Raw genomic sequence first — 21441 nt, 5'->3', positions numbered from 1 at the left:
CTTGGCGGCTGGCGTCTCCATCCACAGCAGCTCTCTTGGGCTCTGTTTGGTTTAGGGTTCCTGGTTCCAGAAGCTGTCGCTGCCTGCTTCATGCCCCCCGCCGTTTCTCCTCAAGAATGAAAATCACCAGTCACGGCGAGCGGCCTGGCTCTCAGGGAGACAAGCCACCGCCGAGCTGAGAAGGCGGCCCCGTCCTCCCGTTCCACGGCAGACCACGCCTGGCAGACACTCTGGGGTCCCCGAAAGCCAGCCCGTGTTGCTTTGACTAGAATCAAAATGGAAGGAGTTTCCCAGAGTTCTGGTTCCCTAAAGAGTGTGTCCTTGCTCTTTTTTTCCAAAATTATACAGTCAAAGTCTTACTTATCCAAATTTACCACAATTCGCTGACTTGTTCTGAGTAGTGGCGGCTCTGGCTGAGGTTCTGAGGAGCCCCGGCTCCCCGAGGAAGGCAGGGACGCCTAAAGCGGGGGCGTCCGTGCAAGGGCTCAGGACCCCAGTCCCCACCCCGCCAGCTGAGCAGCAGCTGCAGCTAGGGGCGCGAGCCAGGACGTTTCACTTTAAACGCAGAACGGGAAGCGGGAGATGGCCCAGGCACGGGGCCGCGCGGGAGGAGACCGCACGCGCCGTGCACGCGCGCCTGCCGCACAGCTCGCCGGTTCTCCTCCGTGGTTAGAAAATCAACTTATATTTTTAAATTATTTTTCAGAAGAATATGACTTTCCGATAAAGCCAAACGTTTAATCACAGCACAATGCCTACACATTTTAAAATCCTTTTCCGCTTTCATCTTATACCAAAAAACAAGCAAACAAAAAGCCCAGGAGACTTTGCGCAGAATTGTGTGCTCGTCTGTAACCAGGTGTGCCGGGGAGCCCGTCCCTCCCACCTTGCCGTGAAGCCGAGGACTCGGCCCTGCCGGGGGGTGGCTCTGGACTCTCCCTGTTCCCAGCACACCTCCGGCAAGTTTAGTAAGATTGTTTGGAAGAAGTCAAGCTTTGGATTCACTGTCCCTCCTCCGTGACAAACGAAGTCACGGCCAGAGCTATTTTCAGCCTTTCCCGCTCCGTCCCCGAGTGTCTCTGCTCGGCCGGTGAGCAGGGCCCTAGAGCTGCTTCTCAGGGTCCTCCCCGCCGCCCTGGCGCTGGGCCTGTCGCCTCTGCTGCACCAGCTGCTTGTCCAGTTCTCGGAGCTGCTTCAGAAAGCCCCGGTTGGGTAGGACGCTGCGGTTCTTGGCCACTTGTTGGATGGCGTCCACCAGGGTCATGTTCCTGTGGATCATCAGGTAGGCCAGGACCAGGGTGGCCGAGCGGCTGCGGCCCATGGCGCAGTGAACCAGGATCTTACCTGCAGGTGGGGCGGGGAGAAGAAGACCCGCACTGAGGGGCGGGTGGCGCGGCGGGCAAGGGCACACGCGTGGGGCTCAGGCGAGGCCCTCTCACACCCTGACTCTCACTCTCCTGCCCCCAGCCGGGCAGGCTACCAGTGGCTGTGCGCCGCAGCTTCCCCCTCTGTAAAATGGGGACGCCGTCCGTATCTTCACAGGGCTGCTGTGAAGGTAAACAACTCTTTGAGTAACTATTTTATCACAGTTCTCTGCAAGCCTATGAGGCAGCCCTCGAGTCCCAGCCTCTATGTCGCCGAGCTCCCCAGAGTGTGGCACCGTGGCCAGAAAGGAAGGCAGGAGGCAGAGGCCCACTTCCTGATGGCTGTGTCGGGGCTGGGGGAGGCTGGCCCCAGGTTCTCACCCCGCAGCGCTGTGCTCCTGGGGTGTGTCCAGCGGGGTGAATGTCTACCTCTGTTCCAGACTGTTCTAGTGCCCACAGACTGTTCCAGAGGCTGCCTGGCCCCTGGCCAGCTCTGCTGATAACTAAAGCGTTTCTTCCTCTCCTAGCAAAAAGGGTAATTCTTTCTGTCATGACTAAATACTTGAAACAGTCGAAAGCTGTAGTTCATTAAGCCTTTTGGGGGCCTGAAGTTTGTTAAGTGGGAGGAGGGGAGGGGAGACGAAGGGGTGGGAGGGAAGGAGGAACGGAGAGAGAGGACACAGCTGTGGCAGGAGATCCTGGGGCTGAATTTCCTTTTCAAGACCATGGCGTGAATGCCATCGGCCACCTGAACTCGGTAGGTCTCCCTGGGGTAAAGGGCCTGCTCTTCTCTGGAGGCCTTAGCTTCCGATTGGGCCCGACCACTTTCTTCTGGGGCCTGTCCCCGGACCCTCAGGGCACTGCTCCCTCTTTGTTCTGTGGCTTTGCCAAGCACCACCCTTTAGGGCCCAGCATCCAGCGGTGGGAAACTGCTCTTAGGAGAGTTGGGACAAGACAGGCGAGGCAGCTGCATTTAGCCTATTCCCAGCACAGACCACGCCAGAGAACCAGGAGGCTGAGCTGGACAGCAGCCAGGGCTAGGGCCTTGAGCAAGGGTGGCACTGTCAGCACTGGAATTTTCTAGCAGTGAATTTCAAACTTTTCTGTGTGAGCCCAGTAAACACTGCAGGACAAAATTCACAGGTGACACATTTATGCCTCACTCCACCTGCTGACTCTTCCAAGCGCTTCATGTATTTTCTCATAGTCAGTTCTTACAACAACTCGATGATGTAAATAAAATTATTATCCCCATTTTACAGATGAGGTAGCTGAAGTGCAGAGAAGTGCAAGTTGCACAGCTAGGAAGTAGCAAACCTGTGATCTGAGCCCTGGCAGCCTGACACCAGGGTCGATGCTTCTAAATACTATGCGGTGCTGCAGGTGTGTGTGTATCAGACAAAAGTTTCACAGATAATATGCACCCTCACTACGTGTAGCGCATGCTGGTATTTTCCATTCTTTTCTAATCTATTCAGTGTTTTAAAGGAAATGCTAGTCATAGCCCCCAAGTTGATTTTGTGACTCTCTCATACAGGGGTCCCCAACCTATGGTGAGTTGTATAATTATTTCATTATATATTACAATGTAATAATAATAGATATAAAGTGCACAATAAATGTAATGCACTTGAATCATCCCAAAACCATCCTCCCCCCCACCCCCTGATCCATGGAAAAATTGTCTTCCACGAAAATGGTCCCTGGTGCCAAAAAGGTTGGGGACCGCCACAATAGGTGTCAGTCTATGTTTGAAAAATGCTGGTTTCAATTCACCTTTACCAAAAGGTGAATTCCCACAATCTTACAAAGAAAACCCAAATCTACAGGGCATCCCAAAAGTCACCATACGTAGAGAAAATGGGAAATTATAGCTAAACATACCTTTATTTACAAAATAGTCATTACAAAATTTTTCCTTTGTATGGAGACTTTTGGGGTACCCTGTAGGATCTGAACTGTTCCTCAACTGCATGTTGTCCAGGGGGGAGTGAAAGGGAGGCCTCTGTTGCTCAAATCAGACCTCCGGGCCGAGGCTGTTACCCACCACCCTGGCTCCTGCCCCCAGCCGGGTGTGCGTATGCCTGCCTTGGTTTTAGGGGTGCCCTTTCCCTGTCCCCCACTCACTGTCTTGGAATCTGCCTTTCTCAGCAATATGCAGAGAAACCCTGGTAGAGTTCCTGCTTCTTCCCAAACAGTTCTGGGTGTGTGGAAGTCCTGAGAAAAAGGGTGCACGGTGTGCTATGAACTGCCAGGGTTGAGGGGAGACAGGGGCGTGGGTGTGATATTAGGGCAGGAGACCCTTAAAACACTCAGGGACAATCTGGTCTGATTACAGTTTAGAAGCACCAGGAAAATCAGCTCCTGCTCGGAAGCAGACTTCATTTATTTATTCATACCTGCCTTATCCATAATAGATTTTAAGATGGCTTCAAAAGCGGGCTTTGGACTATTTAAGAAAAAGAAAGAACAAACGAAAGGAGAGTGGTGATACTAAAAATCTGATCTTTAGAGCCTCATGACATCTGCCCTGGAGTTTCTTAGAAAATCTCATTAAATTAAAACCACACTAATTCACCTCTGAGGACGCTGTGTCGAGAGCAGCTAGGGCAGTCCAAATGGGGTTCCTGTGGCAGTGTTTTGTGATTACTTCTTTTTCTGATGAAGAATGACAAGTTCGGTTGTGTCAGATCCTATAACCAGCTGGCATGCCTCGCCTTCCATGATATTCAGTGACCTCTTGTACAGCAAAGTCACCAGGTGCTCGAAATAAGCGAAAAGGGCTCTTCTGTGAGGCCTCAGTGACAGGAGGAGTCCCCGCTGGCAAGCAGGTGTCCTGACGGTGCCACCTCTGATTAGCTCTGTGACCCTGGGCATGTCACTTGGCTTCCCTGGGCCTCTGTTTTCCCAGCTGTCAGGGCAGGACCGTGGACTGGATTATCTCTGAGATTTTTCAAGAGTGACTGAGGCTGCCTGGGGAGTTCTTTCAGAAAGGTCAAATCAAGGGAGGGGAGGGAATGAGTGGGCCCCAGGGGCTGATTACAGGCCACCATTACAGCGCCGCAGCCCCACAAGGAATGCTTTTCAAAAAGAGCGAGGCTGTGAGGGCCAGGCAGTGGGGAAACAGTACACTTGGCTGAAACTAGCCAACAAAGAATGTGAAAGACAGGAGGAAGCAAGAGAGATAGATGCCTCGCTTCTTGGCCAGACTGTCCATCAACACCTCTTACATCAACAGCACAATAAGAATGTACCAGGGGTCTGGCACTAAAATGCCACAGCAGGGTCCCTTGGGGTTCCAGTACATAGCTAGATACAACCTGACCACCCACTGCGGGTGGCAGGCAGGCCGAGCACCCGCCATCTGCTTTGCATGGAGTCTATGGCGATGCTGTCGCTGAGCTGATGAGCATTTTGTCACCCTGACCACTCAGGGCACAGGCCACAAACTGATGACCCTCGGGTTGTTTAGTTTGCCCTTTGCAGTATTTTAAGAAATTTCAATTTGTTGCCAACATTTAAAAATTGAGTGATTTTATAATAAAATCCAGATTGGAGACTTTCCCTGAAAAGTCAGAAGATCTACCACATTTGTTTGTCATAAGACAAACTTTGGCTGGGGCTGCAGGACAGCTGCCCCTCGGAAGGGGGTACCATGCTCTCTGCTTAGCCACAGTACCCCACACGCACAGCAGATTGAAAGTCTCTGTGGTTCTGAAGGGTTGGTGTTTCAGCCCCTGACTTGAGGAAGCCGTCAGATATGCAAGTACAAGGGTCACTGAGAATACAGCCCAGCCTCCCACGTGGCAGTGGGGTCATGTGCTGCTCCCTGTCCCCAGCCAGCTGGCCTAGTCCCCGCACCCCCGCCCATCCGCTCTAGCGCTGGCACTGTGTCTACACTCTTCCCCCTCAACCCTTTCTTTGCTAGGTGATTTTGACCAACTGGTCACGATCCACATCAGCCTGACACCCCCTGGAGATGCTCTGTGATCTGCCCAGGCCTAAACATCTGACTTGAGAGCCTGATTCTTTCCTGATTTAGCAGTGGGGGCAGACTCCAAAATGACGTGCCAGGAACCTAAAACAAGCTTTCATGTGAGTATATCTTACCAGTTCAAAGTTGGAATGTCTTTTTTTTTTTCTTTTGAGTCTGGAGGCTTTATGATGATGATGTGCACGTGCTAGTGTGGTCATATGCTTCACAGTACACGACCCCTCTTTATCAAACACATCCGAGAGCCTGCTGTGCACCAGGTTCTGTGCCCAGCGCCTTAAGTGTGTCACTGCTGATCCTCATTATAACCTTTCAAGGTAAATATTTTCGTCACCAGATGGAGAAACCAAGGCCCAGAGACATCACATCGTTAGTAAGCTGTGTGACAGGAATTTGAACCCAGCCCTGTCTTCTCCAGCCTGCCAGTCCCCTTCCATTAAGGGTAAGGTCTAAGATACAGTAATGGCAAGGGAGTGCATTAAATAGAAACTGAAGGATTGGGTTGTTGCACTCTTGTTTTTTCACGTCAAATATGTTTTTAGTTAACTTCAAATACTGTGAGGCTAATTTTACCTCATGGTGATGACTCAGTCCAGTTGCTTTTTTTTTTCTTAGGAAAGGGTCTTTGTCTGTCACCCAGGCTAGAGTGCACTGCAACCTCAGACTCCTGGGCTCAAGCAATCCTCCTGCCTCAGCCTCCCAAGTAGCTGGGACTACAGGCGTGTGCCACCACACCTGGCTTATTTTTCTATTTTTTGTAGAGATGGGGTCTCGCTTTTGCTCAGGCTGGTCTCAAACTCCTGAGCTCAAGCAATCCTCCTGCCTTGGCCTCCCAGAGTGCTAGGATTATAGCCGTGAACCACCGCACTGGTGGTTTATGATCCTGCTTGGAAACCCAGAATGTACAGAGCACAAAAGATGGTTCATAAATAGACTCATAAAAGGACAAGTTAGAAATGAGGCATTTTCTAATACAAGCACATTAGCTTTGTGGGTTTTTATTCCATTGTGACATTGCTTTCTGAACCAAAATGATGACAAATTGTTGGTGGCTATGGCGGGCGGTTGGGGCCAAGGCCACCTTGGGATGGCCATTAAGGTGTGAGACTGTCCAACAGATCTGGCCTAGGCCAGCCCCAGGCTGCAGATTCCTGAAGCAGGCCATATGGTCAGTGAGTCTTACAGTCACTACCTCTTGTGGCAAGAAAGGCTTTCAGTAATTAGATACCCTGAATGTGTAGCATACCATTTGTCATGGCCCCACAAAGGGTATGTGACACATTAGGCTGAAGTCAGAGAACAGATTAGGCAGCTGAAGTCGTTTTGGCCTTTGTGGAATGCCAACGAAGTACACCCTGCAGCAATAACTGCATATTGTCTTACCCCTGAAGCATACCTAAGCTGTGCCATTCTCTCCAAAATAGCCTTGTAGCCTCTGCTGGATTAGGGCAGCTAAAAGTGCATTTTAAGCACAAGGACTAGCACTGCGATTGAAAAGACGGATAATTAACGTTGGGAAACTTGGACGTGGCAGGTGCAAAACCCAGATTTTCAAACATAGTTTGCCATAGTAAAGCCCAGGTCGTCAACCTCGTTCGGAGGCCTCACTAATGAGTGTGACTGGGGGATGGGAGTGGTGGTCAAGCTGTGGACTTGGTTGTTTCACGGGAGAATTTAAAGTCTCCCTAAGGAGTTCCACTCAAATCAGCTCCCTGAGGATTTTCTGGCACCGAAGTCCTAGACTGCCACTTGGGTTTAGGCCCAGGCACGATTAGTGTCACAACTCCAGCTTTGAGGGCGCCCAGCCAGCCCTGCCTTTTGATGGCTAATGTTCCTTGGGGTAGAGAGACTCAGACCAAAAGGCCCTTCCTCTAAATTCCCGGGCGGCAATCTAAGCCTGAACACCAGCAGCAGCACGCTCGGTGGGGCAGGTGCTCAAACCTTCACAACCTCCAGGGATTCAGACTTTTCCAGCTCAACCGCAACCAACCCCATTGGTCTGGCTTTGAGCGGGGCGCAGACGCCTGGGCGGAGGGCGGGGCCTTCGCACCGGGGCGGAGCTTAGGGCCGGGGCGGGGCCTAGGACGGGGGCGGGCCACCGGGCTCTTACTGTGGTCGTCGCGCAGCGCCGTGTTGATGAAGGCGGCCGCCGAGTAGAAGAAGACACTGAGGTCGAAGGTGGGCAGGTCTTCGGCCTCGACGCCGTGGTACTCGATGTCCATATCGCGGTAGTAGTCGGGGCCGGTGTCCACGTTCCAGCGGCCGTGCGCCGCGTTCAGCACGTGCGTGAAGCCCGCCTTCTGCAGCCCGTAGCGGTCCAGCGCCGTCGCCCTGGGAGCAAGCGAGAGAGGTCGGCGGCTGCGCGGCGCCCGGACCCGCGTCTGCGGTAGCTCGGGGGTCGGGGGGCCGCCCGTGGCTTTCTGCCCTCGATTCCGGTTCCCAGAATAAGCACCAGCCATCGCAAATGAAGTCCCAAAGCTCTGCTCCTCCCTGCTCTCCTAGGCCACTGGCACCATTTCCTATTTCTAGCTCGGCTGTTGCAAAAAGGGAAGGGGTTGGAGGATAGGGTAGGTGAGCTCGTCATTCGTCCATTCATTCTTTCATCATTCACCAAATACAGGGGCGCCTGAAGCTGGACACTACGGTGGTCACGGAACCGCACCTGCCAAAGCCCCCAAAAGACGTCCAGAATAACCTGTTCATCAGGGTGGCCATTCGCGGAGCCTCAGGGGACCTTTAAGGTGGGCCTCTCTTCTGAACCCTCTGGATGTTTATGGGGTTTGGAGGTAGAGGCTCGAATGAATGGCTTAAGGCCAGACTTTCCACGCGAGGATTGGGGTTGTGCAAAGTTCTTGAATTGATGTTGGCAGGATTGGCCGGCACAACATGAATGTGAAACCGTTGCTTTGGTGAGTGAGTTGTTTGCCTAGTTGGGCAAAGCATCGTTCTGAAAAGGAGGGCTTTTTGAGCAGTCTGATGTTTGAGTTGATTTCTGGGGAGTTCCTGAAGCCAGCAATGAAGCTATTTGCTGGGTTACAGCCTTAAACAGGCAAGAATGTCCAGGAACACCTACCTCGTGTTGAGGTAGGTGGCCTTGGAACATGACTAGAGTAAAATGCAGCGTGGTGAGGGCGGGGCAGAGGTGGGCTGCCAGAGGAAGCAGGAGCTCTTTCTGCCAGCGGGGAGGGGTTCTTTATGGGACAGGGGTCTTTGAATCTGCATCACGACGTGTCAACGCTTGGTGGTGGAGGGGAACAGGAAGGCAAGGACAGGCCAAGCCAAGGAAATACATGACCTAAGGTATGGAGGCTGGAGATATTATTAACAAAGGCCTTTCAGGAAGCGTTCATTATTTCCTGTAATCAATCATATATCCCCAAATGGTGCTCTAGAATCTGTTGTGTGCCAGGCACTGCCTGGTGCTGATGGCAAAGAAGTGAACAGGTTAGTCAAGTTCCCTCAGGAAGCTCAGATTCTAGTGGCGATAGCAAATAAACAACAAAGGACTAAAGATGATTTCAGATGGCAGCAAGAGCTGCAAGGGAACTGAGACCACATGATGTGATACAGAACGACTGTGTCCTGCTTTAGGCAAGGTGGTGGAGAAAGGCCTCTGCAGGGAAGTGGCATTTAAGCTAAGACACAGGGATGAAAAGGAGTGAGGCTGAGCAAGAGTTGGAAGGAAAGTGTTTCATCCAGGCAGAGGGAACAGCAGATACTTAAAACAGAAAGGAAACCAGTATGGCTGAAGCAGCAGGAGGGACAATGGTGTGAGAGTTTGGAAAGGTAGACAGAGGCTGGATCATGGTGGGCCCTGTAGGCCACAGGGAAGGGTTTGGATTTCATTCAAAGTGTGGTGGAGGCCGGGCGTGGTGGCTCACGCCTGTAATCTTGGCACTCTGGGAGGCCAAGGAGGGCGGATCGCTCAAGGTCAGGAGTTCTAGACCGAGCAAGAGCGAGACCCCCATCTCTACTAAACATAGAAAGAAATTATCTGGACAACTAAAAATATATAGAAAAAATTAGCCGGGCATGGTGGCGCATGCCTGTAGTCCCAGCTACTCGGGAGGCTGAGACAGAAGGATCGCTTGAGCCCAGGAGTGTGGAGGTTGCTGTGAGCTAGGCTGATGCCACGGCACTCACTCTAGAGGGTTTTAAGGAAGGGGTGAGCACTTTGCTTTTTAAGATCAATCTGGCTTATGTGTGGAGATGGATTGGAGAGGGCAAAATATACAAGCAGGGAGATCTGTTGGAGGCTGTTGCAGTTGTATAGCCAAGAGAGGAAGGTGCTTAGACTAGGGTGATGTCACAGTAGGACTTGCCGATAGATTGGGAACAGGCATGAGGGGGAAGGACTGGTTTGGCCAGAGCATAGGATGTGAGAGGAGAGGAGAGAAAGGTCTGCAGAAGAAGTGTGGGATTGGCTCATGGGAGTATTTGGATGCCAAGGTCAAGGAGAGCTTTAGACAGTGTTTGAGGAAGGGTGATCCAGTCTGGGCTTTAAGAAGACATCTCTCTTAATAGCACAAAGACCAGTACTTTGGTTCAGGGAAGAGATGACAAGGGTCAGGAACTATAACAGTAAGAGGATAAAAGTGGCATTATGCTCCAGCTGAGGGCTCATCTCAAGGCCACTGGTAAAAGGATGTGGACAGAAGTGACCATATTGGATGCCAGTATGAACCAACACCCTTGGCCAAGAGGAGCCCTGCACCAGAAACACATACCATAGCCCCGCGGGCAAGGGCGCCCTCATGTACTGATGGATCCCTGGAGCTTTTTGTTTGCCATAAGAAGAACCACAGTGGTGTCCAGGGTTTGGGCAGGCATTGAGCATTTAGAAACATTTGCAAACAGCCATTGAAACCGTGGCATGGGGAGGTGGGGAGTCCCACTGACACCTTCCTCCTCCCACCCCCACCCCAGCTGGCTCTTGGTGCTGCCATCCTGACTATGGAACACATTCTGCTTCAATTTTTCCTCAAAAAGGTCTGTTTTTCATTTTTCTTCTTGTCCCAAAGTATGTATACAACAAACGTGATGCTTTGGGGACTCAGATCTGCGCTCCATTAAAGCCTCCACTAATGCAGTCCATCTTGCTGAGTGGCCGTCAACCTTACTTTGAGGTTGAGCTCAGTGGAAAAATTAAAATTAACTCTCCTAGACAGGAAGCTCCTACCCACCATAAAGACTGTTCTCTTTGGGTTTAGTAACTGGGTTTCAATGTAATCAAATGGCAGTTTGAATAATAACAATTTGCACTTTCCCGCCTTTGGGATCAGGGATTTGGGTAGAAATGCAACACGGCTCATTGCATGACACCTCCACATCCTGGCGGGCCGGCTTTGGCTGTGTGTAAGGGAGAGAAAAGGGCTCCTGCGGACGATTAGACTCGGTGGGTATCTGAGGCCTGCTGCAGGTTTTCAGAGCTCTCTGGCTACCTGGGCCGGGAAAGGGAGGTGGTGACCTCATGCATCACTCTGGGGAGTTTCACCAGCTTGTTTTACTCAGAGTTCAGTGGAGGGCTTGAAAGAGCATCCACAGCAGAATGGGAATCTGCAAATAAACACAGTGCCTCGTGGACAGGCGCCATGATGGAGGCAGAGCCATCGTCACAGACGCCGCTTGCCCAGTCCCCAGCCGGGCCAGACACCCCGCTCAGCAGTTATTGGGAGTGGGTGGGGTCAGAGGCTGGTGTCTGGCACTATATATAGTCATTCGTTTTTTTAAATTTCAAGGGCCAGATACATTCTCTGCCCACATGTTCTGTTGGAAAGAGACTAACAAATTCAGGGGCATTTTGAGGTGATGGCACGGAGTAAAGGCCGTGTGCCCCTCTCCTGGACCCATGTGAGTGCCTCTGCCAAAGGACAAAAGACTTCAGAAAGAAAAACAGATTTAGAAATTAACTTCTAGAACCTAGATCATGCCTTAGTTTCTGGTTGTTTAAGAAAAATCCTAGATGTAATCAATCTGTTCATTTTTTAAGTAATATGTCATCTCATGATAAAAATAACACATGCTCAATGCAAAATGTGGGAAACATACTCCCCCGACCAAAAAAAAAAAAAAAATCACCTGTATTTCTACCAGAGATAAAGACTATTATTAGCTATTTGATGGAAGATCTGCCAGTTGGTTTTTTATGCATAGATTTGTATAGTTTTGAGAGGTTTTTTTTGGTGCAATACTATATATACAGTTTCAAAAACTTGAACATGCTGATATATTGTAAACATCTTCCAATGGCAACATATAAGACTTCAATAACTGTATGCCACTCCATTATATAGGTAAATCTCAATTTTGCCTTACCAAGAACTTCACTGTATTTCTTGGGGCACATCTCTGATTATGTCTTTAGGAGAGATTTTTCTAAAGTGAAATTGCTGGATCAACAGATATGAACATTTTTAAATATATTTGATACTTTTTACTAAATTACCTTATAGAAAACTTGCTCAAATTTCATTGTGATTTTTATTCTTTGTGAATTTCATAAGCAGAAAAAATGGCATCTCATTTTCACTGATTTGTTTTGAGCAATGAGATTGGACATTTTGTCACACATTTGTTGGATTCATGCAGTTTACTTTTGAAGAACATTGCAGCCCTGGTTTTTGACCCAATTCTCCTTAGCTCTTCTCCGTTCCCGTGAACCTCCAGCCTAGCTCTGGAGCCTGACTCCAGACTGGGGAGCTGAGGAAGCGACTTCCTTCTCAGTGGCCCCATTCCCTCAGCAGAGCGCTTCCCTCCCTTCCTCCTTCTCCAGCCCAGCCCAGACCCCTGCCAGCCCCTCTGAAGTTGCTCCCAGGGAGCTTGCTTCAAGCCCCTCCCTGGAGGGATGGCAAATGAGCGCACTCTCCACAAGGCGGTCTCTGTGGGCAGTGCCCCTGACCTTCCACTTGTTGAGACCTTCAGCACCTTCCTGATCTCGGCCTCAATACTTCAGTCTCTGCCTGCAAACTCATTGTCCTAGATGTACGGTCTTGCACACAGGGGAGGAGGCACAAGCCCTGAATAAATCCATCTGTACAAACCCTCCAACATCTTCCTTCAAGTGGAGCTGCTTCCGCGTTGCCAGGATTCTACATTGAGGAACATCCCATCATGATGGGGGTGGATCTCCACACCCTGGTGTCTGCGGAGGATCCACTGATTTCCCACACCTGATCGTGCACTCCTGTACACGAGGAGCCGTATCCTGCAATCTGGCACCTTATTTATTCTGATGGGTGTGACACTAGTGGTCACATGCCATTTCATGGGTGTGGCTCTGATGGTGACCTTCTCCAGTGGAGTCTTGACTGTGCCCACTCTTTGCAGATGGACTTTAAAACAGCGGGTTTAAAACAGCATTTCTAGCTTCTGATCTTGGTTAATTCACCTGATGTGAAAGCCAAACTCACTGGCCTTCTAGTTTCTTGGGTGTCCTTGTTACTTGCTGATGATGAAGCTCTTCTGTGTTGAGGCCACTCAGAAAACTGCGGCGTGAACTAAAACAATGGAACCTCTGGGAGTCTCCGTTTTCTTTACTTGCTGAATAGAACCAATTACACTGGCAGTATTTCCTTCCAGATTCTTGTGAAGCTGAATGATGCAACATTCAAGCTTCTTTGAAGGATTAAAAAATAACTTCAGGGGAAAAAAAGCAGGAGAAAGAAGTATGTCAAAATGTGGCTATCCCATTACAAAATGTAGTAATGGGATTATAGAGAATTTTAATTTTCTTCTTTTTGTCTGTGTTTTGTAAATTTTCAGTAATGAACATGTCATATATTCATTTACTATGTCAGCGTATACCATGATTTTTCTTGATGTTATTTCTTCAGTTCTCAGAAGAGACTGACTATTGCAAAGACACAGGATGGCCTCTGGATTTTTAACTCTTTAGAAGTCTCTTCATATCTGCCCTACTCCCCCAAACTCTAGTCCTCCAAGGAAAGAGAACAACACACAGGAGGCCTGGTTTGGAGAAATGTTATATTAATCATTGGACCTGGCACCTGGCTAACCGTGCAAGGAGGTGGATGACATCGCTTGAAGTCATGACTGCGAAGCCGCCTTCTAGCAATGAGAAGGCCTGGCCAGGCCCGGGCTGCGGGCGTCTCTCTGCAGCCACCTTGCCCATGACCAGTGCCCAGTTGTGCCTCAGTTGGCTTCAGTAGTTGAAGGTTCAGAGTCCAGGTTTTCTAGTTCTTTTAGGTAACACCCAGCACATTCAATTGGCAACCTTGGCTGTGTTTTTACTGCATCCTAAACTGGCCATGCTGCACGCTGGAGAAGCAGGTCAGCCCGAGCTCTGCCTGCTGCCTTAAGGCCGAATTAATTCCTTCTTTTTGGGGGAGAGGGAACTTTCTCAGCTGATTGATCCAACTTCAGCTCACTTCCCAGCCTCCCAGCTACAGGCCAGCCCTGGAGAGGCCTCTGGTTTCTGAGACTTTGGGGCCTGTTTTTTTTTTCCTTTTTTTTTTTTTTTTCCTTTTTTCTTTTTTTCCCTGAGTTGGATAAGCATTTTGGGACTGTTGGGAGCCAAAAAGCAGAAAGAACAAAACAGAGAGTCCCTAGAAAGCCAGCTCAGGCTGGGCGGGGCTGGCCACGGGCCTTGGGAGGAATCGGACCCCCAAAAGCCAGATCTTGGAGGCAACTGTAGGTTTAACAAGAAATGGGGAGCTGCCGAAGGCCCCCCCCCGCCATCCAAGCAGCAGAAGAGCTTAACAGCGCCCTGACGCTAACTCACCGGGAGGCCCAGTTGCGGAGCGAAGAGCGATTATTTCTCAATTACCCTGTTTCAGGCAGGTCTTATCACTGGAGGCTGCCCTGCCTAGGAATTTGCAATCACTTTGACAGTAGCCGGGATATTTCCCTCCTGCTGACTACAGGGGAAAAAAAGGACTGAAAAAAGATTTTGCTAAGCAAATGAAAGATGTGAACGAGATTAAAGTGAGAATATTTAAATTACAGAAACTTAGTGCTTTCAAGCATACTCAAGCATTTTTGAAGCACCCATTTAGGGACTGCTGATTGATAAGAGGCGATGAATTATTCTTATCTCATCATTGACTGCCAGTCCCTGGCTCTCTGGAGGGCAACACTTGGTTAACCTAATTTGAATCTAATTTGAATGACTTAAAAGTAATAAAACAAGCATGTGCTTGAACCTAATAAAGCCTAATTTATTTAATAGGACATTTCTTAAAGAATTTTATTTTAGAGCTGGAAGGGACCTTTGAAATCATCCTTTGTTTTACAAATAAAGAAACCGAGGTCCCAGAACAATAAAATGTTTTGCCAAAGGCCACATGCAGTTAGTGGCCACATGCAATGGGGACTTGAACTCTGTGCCCTGAGTCAGGCCTGAGAGCTGCATTCGTGCTGAGCCTGCAGTTCCCATTGGTGGCAGATGCAGACCCCCTACCATGTTGTGGGAAGTAAGTGGCGAGGGGGTGGCTCTACCTTGAGCGAAGAAGACTTCCCCATGGTAACATCTACAGGGGGCCAGGCCCAACCCCCTCACAGTCCCCTCCTGTCTGTGTGTGGCTTCATCTCCCCAGGCTGTAGTGGTAGGGTCACCAGGGCACCCACCTGGTGAATCCCTTTGGGATAGCCTGGGATTGAGAAAATGCTTTAGAAATTCTGAAACCCACAGGCCCCTAGGGCTTTGATGTGCCACCGCCTTCTTAGGCCTTAGGTCACCCAGGTCCCTGGAAGGCCAGAACAGTGTCTGTGGGGGAGGAGGAAAAGGAGTTGGAGCAGGCCCAGGAGGAAGGGCCTTCCTTCCAACTCGACCTTCAATTCCTGATGTCACAGGAGAAATTTGACCCAGGGTTGTTTTCGGTCCCAAGGCTGCCCTTAGCACAGAGGGACCCTTAGCAGCAAAGCATAGTGACTGAGCTTTACTTTCCTCACACACTGTATTTATGTTTCTACGCGTTAACTCATTGAATCCACATTTTATATGTGAAGAAATTGAAGCTCAGAAAGTTTGAGTGACTTGCCCAGGGCCACACAGAAACAGTATTTGGCCCAGACTTTGTGGCTCTAGAGGAGATGCTTGGCGGTGAGTGGGAGTGGGGAGGTTGGAGGGGTGGGGTAAGTGTGGCCCCAGTGGGCTAGGCTTCAGGAACAGATGGTGGCTTCGGCTGCCCCAGGACAGCTATCCTTACTCCTGGGTCCTGACTGCCTTCACTTCCAGAGCCTTGGTGCTCATCTCTCAAAAATCTTATGTGGGCTGGGGGCGGTGGCTCATGCCTATAATCCTAGCACTCCTAGCACAGGCGGATCACTTGAGGTCAGGAGTTCAAGACCAGCCTGACCATCTCTACAAAAAATAGAAAAAATTAGCCAGGCGTGGTGGTACACACCTGTAGTCCCAGCTACTCGGGAGGCTGAAGCAAAAGGATCCCTTGAGCCCAGTAGTCTGAGGTTGCAGTGAGCTATGATGACACCATTGCGCTCTAGCCAGGGTGACAGAGCGAGACTCTGTCTCAAAAAAAAAAAACTTAGGCACTTTTAGGGAAAGGAAAAACTCAACCGAAATACACATATCATTAAAACTGAGGTTTTGTGCCAGAAGAACCAGCTCTGAGCACCTCCTTGTTTTGGGCAACACCTAAAAAGAGACCGAGGAACACAGGCAGCCTTGCTTGTCCACAGCCCAGGTTGTAACCTTTGCGTGGTGGCGTTGACATGGAATTAATTGCTCTGTGAGTCTTGTTGACTTTGTTAAGTGAGTGTCACAGAAGGGAGCCCCGAGCTCAGGGCTGAGATGGGCCACGAGCACCATGCCATGCTGACTTTACGCTCCCTCCCCAAGCTGAGCACGCAGGTCTCACGCACTTGACCCTGGAGCCTGCCTGGACTGTGCACGTGTGTGCTGCTTTTGGGGCTCGATTAGGCAGAGTTGCATCAAGATATGGTCTATTATTGTTGCCTGTAAGGTGAAGAGAGGTAAAAATAACTTGTCCAAGGTCACACAACTGGTACTTGGCAGAGCCAAGACTCAAACCCCAGGCTCGAGTAAGAGTGCCACCACCTACTTCTCCTTCTGTTCCCCGTTACATTCCTACACATCTCTTCTCAACTCCAAAACAGCGTCTTTACCTAACTAACATGGTTTATTTATTTATTTATTTATTTTGATCTGGGTTTGAGTGTAAATGCTCCCACTTACTAGTGATGTGACAGTGGGCTGGTCACCTAATTTCTTGGAGCATCAGTTTCTTCTTTGTATATGCCACAGCTCCTAGCAAGGTGCCCAGTGAATGCTTACTGACTGACTGAATGAACTTTCTGTGCCTTGGCTTTCCCATCTGTAAAATGGGGGCAATAATAGTTTCTCCTTCATAGGGTTGGAGTTTAAATGATGCCTAGCAAAGGCACAAGACATAAGAATTCAATACAACTTAGGTATTATTATTAGAGAAAAGGCAAATATAGTATGTAATATACAGAGAGAAAAAACTTGCTTCTCCATATAGGGATGGGAGAAAACTAGCCCCATGGCAGAAGTGACTCGAGTGGACTTTGAAGCATGCATAGGACCTGGACAGGGAGATGAGGTGAAGGGAAAGACGTTTTAGGCAAAGGGAACAGCATGGATAAAGACAGAGACAGTGTGAATCTTAAAATCTTAATTCCTCTTCCACCAGGTGTACATTTCCAGGTTCAGACCTAAGGAAATAGTCCTAAATATAGAAAAAAAAATTCTGCATAAAGATGTCCACTGCAGCATTGTTTATAAAAGAACATGAATTATAATATATCAGTTATAATTAAATGTATAAGAAGCATACATTTAATAAGGGGAAATGTTTATGGATGATACTATGTGAAAAAATAAGATTAAATGAATTATCAATATTGTTACAACCATATGAAAACAAATTTCAAAACCAAAACCAATACACAGAAAGCCTGGGAGGAAATGTACTGAAATATTAATAGGAGTGTCTTTGGAGTGATGGGCTTTGGTGATTGCTTTGGGAGATTGAAAGTTTTCTTTCTTACTAGTCATTATTTTATTATCATAGCTAACCTTCACTGAGAGCTGACTGTGTGCTAAGCCCTGCACTATTTCACATGCTGTCTCACTTGACCCATACAACTTAGAGGTTTTCTTATGACCCTATTACAAACAGGGAAACTAAGACTTCTCTATTTATACAGTGAGCATGTATTACTTTTATAAAGGAAATATTTATTATATTTATTTAATATTTTGTTATTAAAAGATAAGAGATGCAGATCCCCTCCTCCCCTTTTTTGCTACTTCAAACAGCATTATAATAAGCATCGTTTTACATATTTCTTATGTATTGGTACTCTTATTTCTATAAGTTACACTTCTTGAAGTGACGTTTTGGGTCAAAATGTATGTGTGTGTACCTTTTTTATTTTGAACTAGTTTTAGATTCACAGAAAAGTTGCAAAAATAGTACAGCTATTGTTTGGCAATAAAAAGGCTTAAAACACTGATACATGCTACAACTTGGATGAACCTTGTACACATTATGCAAAGTAAAACAAATCTAGTCATGAAAGGCCACATGTTATATGATTCCGTCTGTACAAATTACATAGAATAGGCAAGCCTATAAAAACAGAAGGTAGCTCAGCAGCTACGAGGCCGTACGGGAAAGGCAGGAAATCGGGAGTGACTGTTTGATGGGGTCAGACTTTCCTTTTGAGGTGATAAAAACATTCTGAAATTAGATAGTGGCGATGGTTGCACAACTACGTAAACACAACAAAACCACTGAATTGTATACTTTAAGAGGGTGAATTTTATGGTATGTGAATTATATCTCAATGAAGCTGAATTTAAAAATGAAAATGGTTCAGAGAGTAGTGTGTACCCTTCGCCTACATTCCCCTAATGCTCACAACTGGAAAGTGATTGGATAAATTGTGGCACTATGGAATAGTAAAAGTGCATGACATTATATATGGTATGATTCATTTTTTTATTGTTTAAAAGAAATGGAAACTCTTTATACGTGTGTATATGTTTCCTTATGTTTGCAACAGCCTATATGAAGCGGTAGAAGTACGCAAGGAAACTCGATACCGGTTAGTCAGTGGTAGGATTAAGAGGGCACAAAGGGAGAGTATGCAGTTTGTTTTTATAATCCTCTATTTAGTTTAATCTAGAATAAAAAGACATGTAATGCTTGTAACTTTTTAAATTTGAAAAAATTAAGGAAAAAAAAAAGACAAAGGATGATGCCCCTAGATCTTCCCGTGGCTGGGCAATTACCTCTAGGTTTTAAGCAGCAAGATGGGTGTTCAGATCACCCCTGCAGAGGTCCTGCACCACCTGCTCCTTGGAGAGATGGAACCTGAGCTGGTTCCCGGAGGATGGAGGGAGGAGTGGCCGTGGAAGTTAAGAACAAGGCTTCTGGGTTGGGCAGAGCTGCATCTGAATCTCAGCTGTCTGCTACCTACTGAGCTGTAGGACCTTGGCCCAGTTACTTAACTACTCAATGCCTTGGTTTCCAAAATGAAAGTAATTAGATAAACTCTTTCATTGGGTTATCAGGAGAATAAAGTGAGATCATGCGTGCAAGATGCTTAGCACAGTGCCTGACATATAATGTTCAATAAATGATAGCCATTATCATTATTAACATTATTTACAGTAGGCACAACTCAATTGTTTAGGGCGTGGGAAATGGTGGCTATAAAAATCTAAAGGAAGTGACAGCAACCTCAATTTCGGCCTACCATCCTTCCAGACACATAGGCTGAGGTGCTCCTGTGCCATCAATCTGAGAATTGATTTTATTCTTGATGGTGTTATATCCATCTTAATAAAAGACTACATTTCCCAGCCTCCCTGGCAGCTAGGAGCAAAGGAAGTCTTGTGTGGGACTTTCCTCTGGAAAGATGCCCCTTTGCTCTTCCTTTCCCTCCACCTTCCTACTGTCTGGATCCTACTGCTGATGGCTGGAGCCCCACCGGCAATCTGGGACCCTGTAGCAACCTTGAGGCAAGAAGCCATGCCCCCAGGACAGTGTAGCAGAAACACAGGCACCTGGGTCCCTCATGGCCCTCCAATGACCATGCCAGCCCCAGCCCGTCTTCCTCCAGACTTAACAGCGAGAGAGAAATAAACCTCTGTCTTGCTTAAGCCCTTTGTCTGGGTTTTCTGTAATAGGAAGATAAGCCCAGCCCTAACTGAGTTCTCGCAAAACAACTAAACTAAAGATCCCAAGCCCATGGCAAGGAGGTGGCTCAGGGTGTGAGCTGGGGAGGGGCCACCGGGAGGCCCCACCTGGGCACTTACTCATCACCGATGTAGAGCTTGGGCCAGACCTCATTGACGTGGGTGTACTGGGGACAGCCCTTCCAGAAGAGCCGCTCCAGCTCGAAGGCCCCGGGGGTACAGTAGTCCTCCTCCTCCTCCTCCTCCGCCTTCAGAGACAGCCTCTTGGCAGATGACAGGTAGGCATTCTTTAGGCTTGTCTTCGGTTCTCCGGATGTCATTTTGAAGCCAAGGGATTTTCTTTCCTTTCTGCAGCTGGTCAGGAAAGAGGGCGAGAATGGGGGTTACCAGGGCACACTGAAGTAGGGACTGAGCTTTACGAATAGAGGTGGGATAAGCCCATCTTAAAATTTGGCAGGCGCTTCCTGTTCCCAGGCCATACAGGTCCACAAGGAAGGCCATGATGGCAGTTAAACGACACTTCCCCAGCATGCCAACCTTTCCAGGGCCAGGGTGCTAGGGGCCTCCGGTGCAGGCCAAGGCCAGCTTTGGGCCTAAGAAATCCTGCAGGCAGCCGGTCCCTTCCTACCTTTCTTTTAGAACTTACAGCTTCTTTGGCACCTACTTTTTCCTTTATCTGACTGGAATCTGCTAGTTTAAGCCATTTTGGACCCAAACAGAAAGGCCCGGAAGGTCCCTGACATTCTGGGCCTGCAGCACTCTCAACCTCTGCAGGGAGCAGCTGGCCAGAGGGAAGAGCATGTCACCAAGTCCAGAGCCTGCCTGGGCCTGGGTCTCGGCAGCCACGTGCCTAAGCCGAACTTTAGGAGCCTTGAGGTGGGAGACAACTTGGCCGCAGGAGGGTCAGCCAACTTGTTAGGACGGTTGAAGTCAACGTGCACAGCTCTCATTCTAGGAGGCCATAGGTCACTGGGCTTAGCTTACCGGGGGGGACAGAAGAGGGAGATGTTCCAAGCTAGAAAGCTGTGCCTGCAGACCGAAACGTGTATTGGAGCTTGTCCAGCTCTGCAAGTGGATTGCAGGAGAAGAGTTTCCATTGTCCCCAAGAAATGAATCCACTGCGGAATCGGGCAATGTTTGTTCCCTGAGCTGAGTAAATGATACATCTATGGTCAGACGGCTTGGGAAGAGAAACGGTACTCGTGCTCTGAGACTAGAGGGAGGGAGAAAGGGTGGGATGATTGAGAAACATGGAGGTGAGTGGCAGGGAGGGAATGTTATTTATTTGATGAATACTTACGGAACACTTATTTTGCGGCAGACACTGTTCCGAGTGCTTTGCAATTATAAACTCGTTTAATCTTAACAACCCTGTGAGGTAGGCTTATCCTAATACCCTATTATTATCCCCATTTTACAGCTGAGGAAAACTGTAAATGGAGGATGTTTGCAGCACAAGGTCTTAGACTTCCGAGAGGGAGGGGCTGGGGTGCAGTGTGAGAAGGGGCAGGCCAGGGATGCGAAGAGCATAAACAAGGGTTGGTAGCTTCAAAGGCCACTGGGATCATTTCCGAAGGACTCAGAATATAACTTCGAGAAAAATGGGACAATTTGGACGTGAATGATAAAAATAACTGCGGTGGATTGAAACACATCAAACATGTAGATCATAAGGATACTTAAAACAATTATTCCCTGTTGGAGGATGCTAGGGAAGCAGCTCCTTATACTGAAGATGGATAAATAAAGGGAAAGAAGCTAACATTTATTGTTCCTTTATTGTACAAACTACTACTGGTAGATGAAGGAAATGTTCTCTTTTAGAGAAGTATTCCAGAAAATGAATATGGAAGCACCATTCTACACCACCCGATGAGCTGCCGCGTTGGGGACCGAGTACCGCGCGCTCGCAGCAT

At 48.5% G+C, this 21441-nt stretch overlaps 1 protein-coding gene across 1 annotated transcript; it reads right to left on the bottom strand.

Moving 5' to 3' along the window:
• Positions 1-1048: 1048 nt before the first annotated feature.
• DUPD1 (dual specificity phosphatase and pro isomerase domain containing 1) lies at positions 1049-19908 on the bottom strand. The gene is made up of 3 exons (XM_012663247.1): positions 19646-19908; positions 7469-7689; positions 1049-1344 (listed from the first exon to the last, which is right to left on the bottom strand). Exons 1-3 carry the CDS (start codon positions 19843-19845, stop codon positions 1103-1105), a joined length of 663 nt encoding a protein of 220 aa, XP_012518701.1. The 5' UTR covers positions 19846-19908; the 3' UTR covers positions 1049-1102.
• Between the last annotated feature and the right edge of the window lie 1533 nt (positions 19909-21441).

Source organism: Propithecus coquereli, unplaced genomic scaffold, assembly GCF_000956105.1.
Source record: "Propithecus coquereli isolate 6110/MARCELLA unplaced genomic scaffold, Pcoq_1.0 Scaffold80, whole genome shotgun sequence".
NCBI lineage: Eukaryota > Metazoa > Chordata > Mammalia > Primates > Indriidae > Propithecus > Propithecus coquereli.
Note: the sequence above shows the minus strand (reverse complement) of the source record. Positions and strands in the feature narration are given on the sequence as shown.

Coding starts and splice junctions, on each gene's coding strand:
- DUPD1 (XM_012663247.1), bottom strand. CDS start 19,845: ATGACATCCGGAGAACCGAAGACAAGCCTAAAGAATGCCTACCTGTCA. Junction 7,690..19,645: donor AAGCTCTACATCGGTGATGA/GTAAGTGCCCAG, acceptor GCTTGCTCCCAG/GGCGACGGCGCTGGACCGCT. Junction 1,345..7,468: donor GGCGCTGCGCGACGACCACA/GTAAGAGCCCGG, acceptor CCCCACCTGCAG/GTAAGATCCTGGTTCACTGC.